This window comes from Haliotis asinina, chromosome 14, assembly GCF_037392515.1.
Source record: "Haliotis asinina isolate JCU_RB_2024 chromosome 14, JCU_Hal_asi_v2, whole genome shotgun sequence".
NCBI classification, from domain to species: Eukaryota; Metazoa; Mollusca; class Gastropoda; order Lepetellida; family Haliotidae; genus Haliotis; species Haliotis asinina.
Genome location: NC_090293.1, coordinates 7112481 through 7118480, shown reverse-complemented (window position 1 = coordinate 7118480; position 6000 = coordinate 7112481). Strand labels below are relative to the sequence as shown.

General features: G+C 38.1%; 1 protein-coding gene across 1 annotated transcript in view; it reads left to right on the top strand.

The window, feature by feature from the left end:
• The first annotated feature begins 666 nt into the window (after positions 1 to 666).
• Positions 667 to 6000, top strand: part of LOC137260965 (liprin-beta-1-like) — a 133952-nt gene continuing 128618 nt past the window's right edge. Inside the window, exon 1 of the mRNA XM_067798543.1 lies at positions 667 to 845. Within this exon, the coding sequence (XP_067654644.1) occupies positions 681 to 845 (165 nt within the window). The 5' untranslated portion in view covers positions 667 to 680. The remainder of the gene's footprint in view (positions 846 to 6000) is intronic.

Sequence of the window (6000 nt, the reverse complement as noted above, 5' to 3'; positions counted from 1 at the left end):
ATGGTTGCTGTTTATTCATTTAGTATCACTGCCATCAGAAAAAAACAACATTATTCTTTGGCTGAAAGCATTCTCTAGACCAGTCACATTTAGATAAATGGGTAGGTTGATCTGTGAAAGGTACTCCTTGTTTGTTCATGAACTATACAGACTCCATCTAGTTACCACGATTGTAAATTATTTTCGAAATGTTTCCTGTAGTCAATGACATGGTCAAGTATATACCCTTGATAAATGTATTGGCACCTAGGACCTAGGCGGCCATGATACCAGGAAGCAGTAGGCTGCCAGGCAGATGCTTCATAGACTGCTAACACTTGCCAGGAATCGGTAGCCTGGGGTAGCCGGTGGTTAAAGTGTTTGCACATCATGCCAAAGATCGGGGTTTGATTTCCTGCATTGCTCCAATGTGTGATGCCCATTACTGGTGTCCCTGGCCATGATAGTGATTAAATACAGCTAGAAGTTGCCTAAAACCATACCCACTCACTCATCTGAACATGACCAGTGATATCAATCTCGCCATCAGGTAAAGGTCAAGTTATCATGACAGACTGGTCTCTGTAACTGCTTGGAAAAGCCATATTTCCACTTATCATACTTATCATACCTTTTGTTTCAGCATGTTTCTGACATTAATTGTTCATATTATGCTTTTAGGCACCAAATTTGATTTCCATATGAACGGATCATCAGAAACCAATGGCGATTCGTGGTTGACGGACAAGCATGGCATAGAGAAGAGTTCCACACCCTTGCTGGAAGATTTAAGGAAGACAACAGATAACATATCAGTGGATTCCTCGTCGTCAGAGGTTAATGTCAGGGTCACGCCAAGGCCACAGGTAGGAGCTGCTCACTGAAGTATTCTGATCAACTTCAGGTGCGATAAGATGTAGACATGTTTGGCTGGCTCACAGGAGAATCTTATTTTCTCGGAATCCTCAACCGTTGTGTTACAGCACCTGTGTTCATCACGCTAATCTGTTTGGGTGCAGCGAAACTGAAAGCAAAGATATGAAAGATATCTCAATATGCCAGAAAAACAACATGATATGAACTAAAATACTTTTGTTTAGTGAATCAAACCCCTGTGAGTCAAATCATAAAGTTAAAATTTTAATGTTACAGGGAATTAAAAAATTTTCCTGAACGTCTGATTTGTAACACGTTGGCAGTTTTTCAAATTATTTTTTTATCTCTGTTTAGATAGGGTTATACTTTGTGTATGTATTATGTATCATTGAGTATCCTGATACAGTATAAGTTGTACACTGGTCATGAGGGGGCCATGGGCTCATGTACCCTCGAGGTTTGTTTATGTTCCTCGAGCCCGCAGGGTTCATGAGCCCATGGCCCTCGAGGGATCAGTGAATAATGTATTTATCTTACCGAACACCCAAATTTCGGTTAATTTTGAACTGTTTGAAGCACTTCTGTTGAATGTGAGGTGCATCGCCATTTTGCAGACGACACAAGATAAACAGATTTAGAGTTATCTCCCTTCCATCAATTTTCAATCGTAAAACATCGGTAATTTCCATGCTTCATGCGTGATTCAGTGTTATTCGAAGCAAAGAAGTACCACCAGGAAGCACCACAAGAGTTCGGAATTCCCACCGGTGTACACTGAAAATAATAATACATCACCTGTAAGCAGGGTACATTGAAAATAATGGAATAGCGCTTGGCCAATCAGAAAGCGACATTCATATATGAGGTGAGATAAGTTTGTATGTATCATATCAGTATCACTGGTTGCGACACATTAAAGTTATATGTATCATTTCACTTTTACAAAGCATTCTGAAGAACTGCTGTTTACTTACCGTATATTACAGTATAAACCTAACCCTAAAATCTGTATCAAAATGATATGTTTCGTGCATAAGCCGACGCCCTGCATCAGACTTCTGCCAGTTACAGTGTTATTGATCCTTTATAACAAAGTAACTGTAATCGTTGTAAACTTCCTGGCAGGTGTACCACTATGTAAGATCGTCCTGACACTGATGACCACAAAAAATACTTTCGTGAAATTGTCTCATAGATGAGATGACCCCCTTCTACAGACAGCTTTTTTTGGTCCTCAAAATTCGGCTTGTAGTAGTTGTACATGGTAATATACGGTATGTGATATCCATGCAACAAAAAATTCCACTAGTTTTTTCCTTCAAATGTTCCTGTAAATGTGTAGCATCTAAGAAATCTATATTTACGAGTCAGAATCGGTCATCATTCATAAATGAAAGCTTCAGCAGAACCTATTTATCACAGGAGAGCTTTCGTGTCCTGAAAGTTAAGTCGAACATGATGAACATCCCTGTTACGAGGTCACATGACATGTGACACGTATCAGTCACCACTCATCTAAATGTGAAGCTACAGCACTTTAACAGAATATTTTACTGAAAGTCTATTCAGTGGTTTTAGATATTCAGACTTGACACAAAACTATGAAGAATATTGGAATGCTGCAATGAAATATTTTTAGTGAACCTTGGTGACATGACTAAAATTGTATCAATAATATATGATTCACTTAATGAATTTGTCATCAATCAAATTAATCAAAACCTACCTTTGCACTCCAACAAAGTGTTTATCATAAAGCGTAAAATGGGTTTAGCTATTTTGAATACCAGTCCACATAACAGGAGAGAGAGATTGTGAGATACCATAGTTTGTCGGTTGATTTGATGTGTTGTTGGTCTCCAGCACCATAATAGTGCTCATGTCATCAAAGCACCAAGCCCCAATTCTTATCAGGTGTCCTTGAAGGTTTGATGACCAAACCTCAAACACGTGAAAGTGTCAAAGTTGTCATTGACATTTACTGAAGTAATTGTATGTCCTTACTGTTTGATGTGTCTTGTTGACAAACCCTCAAGAACGAATAAACTCTATTTTTTTTTTACTTTTTTAACCATTACATATGGAAGACTGGTTAGTTTCAAGCAGAACACCAAACTCATTCTTAAAAAACTTGTGGTTAATTCATAGTGAGCTTTGAAAAGTTACCAAAAAGCTGTCTGCTATTCTCTCGCCTGCCAACGGACTCACAGGCAGGTTACGTAACTCTGTCACCAGAGCCCTGCAATGACATCATATGATTCAATTAGTTGTGTAGAAAATTTGTGGGAAGCTCGTCATTTTGCTGAATTATCGATGTCAACAAAGACATGCCAAATTGATGTGTTGCCGTCAATTGCTCCTCGGGGTCGGGCAAAGGTGTCACAATGCACAGATTTTCACCAGACACCGTAGTTCGTCCAAATTGGGTTGTTTGTGAGTGCGAAGCGAGCATTGCAAAGCCTGTGGTATATTCTGAATCAGAAGGTGTGCCCCCTACCTTGCTTCCAGGATGGAAAATGCTATTTAGATTTGTTTTCATGGAGTTATAAAATCATGACTACTTACTACTCATTGCTGACCAAAAGCATTTTGCATGAACATAACGATTTCTTCCTCGGATGCGAGGTTGTGGTCGCTGTGCCAATATTATTGTAAGTAATGTTTATTGACCCCCGCCTCACTACCAAGAATGAAATTGTTATGTTACAAGCAATGTCATGCAAAATCCTGTTGTTCATCAATCAAGTACATATCTTACTACCAGTAGAAAGTAATTTTGATTTTGTGAGTCGGTGAAAACAAACATAAGTACCATTTATACTCAAACAGGGTGCCTCCATTTTTGAAAATGCTGAAGTCATGGGCTAAAGTTAGGTAGAATGGTTAGAAAATTAAAACTACTTTCTACTAGTAGTTAAATATGTATTTGAATCAGAACGAAAAAGGATTTTGCATGACACAACTTGTAACATTACAACTTCTTCCATGGAAACGAGATGGGGGTCGAAGTGACAATACTGCGCAATAAATTTCTTCAGTTGCCAAATTCACTTGGTTTATAAACGTTCAGTCACCAGTGTGTAGACACTAGTCAGTGTACATCTTTATATTTAGTCTTATAACTCCAATTACTTTGTAATCATACTTGCATATATTTTGAAACTCGATAAAAAGAAGCAATCTGCCTATACTTATAGTGAATGTATACATGGAATGTAATATCTAGACATTTTATAGTTTGCCAATGTGAAGCATAATTCACACCCTACTGTATGTTGTCTGTATCATTACACTTCATGACAAAAAACAATGATTCTTTTGAATGCTACGACAACCTAATAAAAACAAAATGCAGATACTAACATTAAAACAAACTTAAGTCATAGGAGCAATGCTTTGATACTCTATTACAATCAGACAAGAAATACTGACAACATATTTTCAAATAACTGCATCTGATGGACATCAACCCTTCTTAATGTAGCACTGTTTAGGTTGGAGAAATTACTCGTAATCGTGATGAGCAATCATCATTTTCACTATCACTAGCATCTGGCTCAAAAATATAAGGCTTAACGACACCAAGTGATTTTGACAGAATCGTCTATGAAAACAACAGAATTGTCTATGTAACTCGGAAACTAGGCAAAGCAGGAGACAAAACTAATTGATAGTAGATTCTGAGAACATACAGCTTTCATTTTTCACAACAGCTGTCGTGATTTCAGGTTTGTACAAACCTGTAAATGAAATATTTTACCCCCTGAAATGTGAATGAATTCTGCATAGGCCCTTATGTCTACACCTCATTACGTCACAGAGACACGCGGCTCTGATTGGTTTACATTTCGTTTGCGGCTGAAAATTGTGCACTGTTGTCAAAAGGTTGATTTAAGGTAATTAAGGATCAAAGTGAGTAGTTTTAATGATGTTTTATTTATGATGATGCCAATGAGTGATTTATGTATTTGCACCCCCTGGAGTATATGTGATCTGTAAGCCACACAGCTGTTGTGTTTAATTACTGGTCGTGAAGTACATTTGTGGTTGAAGAATCTGTTGATATAAGTTCTGGAGGTGTTATGCCATCTTGTATATCCTTTCTAGAACTATGATTTCATTAGCAGTTTGTGGGAGGAAGAAAGCTCAGACTTAGAACCCATTAGCCAGACACAGGTGGGAATGCTGTCTGTGGAGACACACTTGGCTGCGTGATACTCATCTGCCATGTCAAGACAACTGGATGCACTTCTTAGAACAGTTTATTGAACACCTGATTCTTTGATATTACTTCAGATAATCTTATGTGTTTCCAAGCATATACAGAAAACTCCCTCGATCTCGTACCCCAAGGGACCATGAAGACAGGTTCGGGATATCGTGTGATTCGAGATTGAAATACATTTTATATTTGCACAGTGTGTACATATTATTACATATACATTGAACCTGTATGCAAAAACGTAAAAGAAATCTCTAGTTTCATTCTTTTTATTCGCTTGACAGTAATCATAATAATCATCATACACAAGATACAGACAGGGCCGGGTGTAGGCAGGGTGTAGACGAGTGTTGAGTGGTATATCAAAATCTTTAACAGGTTTTATTTTGGCGTCACTTCTCTCAGCACCTTTGATAGCAGCCAACAGAATGCACTGTTAATTTTTTCTTCCGTGTCAGTGTTGATACATTGGGTCCGTCTACCCCCCAGTACGGTCATGATCTTCAACACTTGACATGATGCAAGAAAATGACCGACCTCTTCCCAACCCAGGGTACTTTTATGGCCCCAAAGGATATCGTCAACAAATAGGCAGTTTTCCTAATCCGTGTGTATCAAGGTCCGTCTTTTTGATGAACCCAAGTGCAGTGGATGAACCTGGTTAACTGATCATGTGTCGTAGCTTCACAATTGATTGTCAAAGTGGCAGTGACAAATTGAACTCACTTTAACAAATATTCACTTTTTTTAACCATCTACGGGCAATCGTTTATACAACTAATTGTTTGTTGGCAACGCTTTGAACATGTCTGCAAAATGATTCTTATGATAACTACAGTTGGAGATCGATATGATTAGGTGATCTTCGGACTAATTCTCAGGTTTGAGATATTGTGCATGAGTGTATCGAACTTCAAGATACA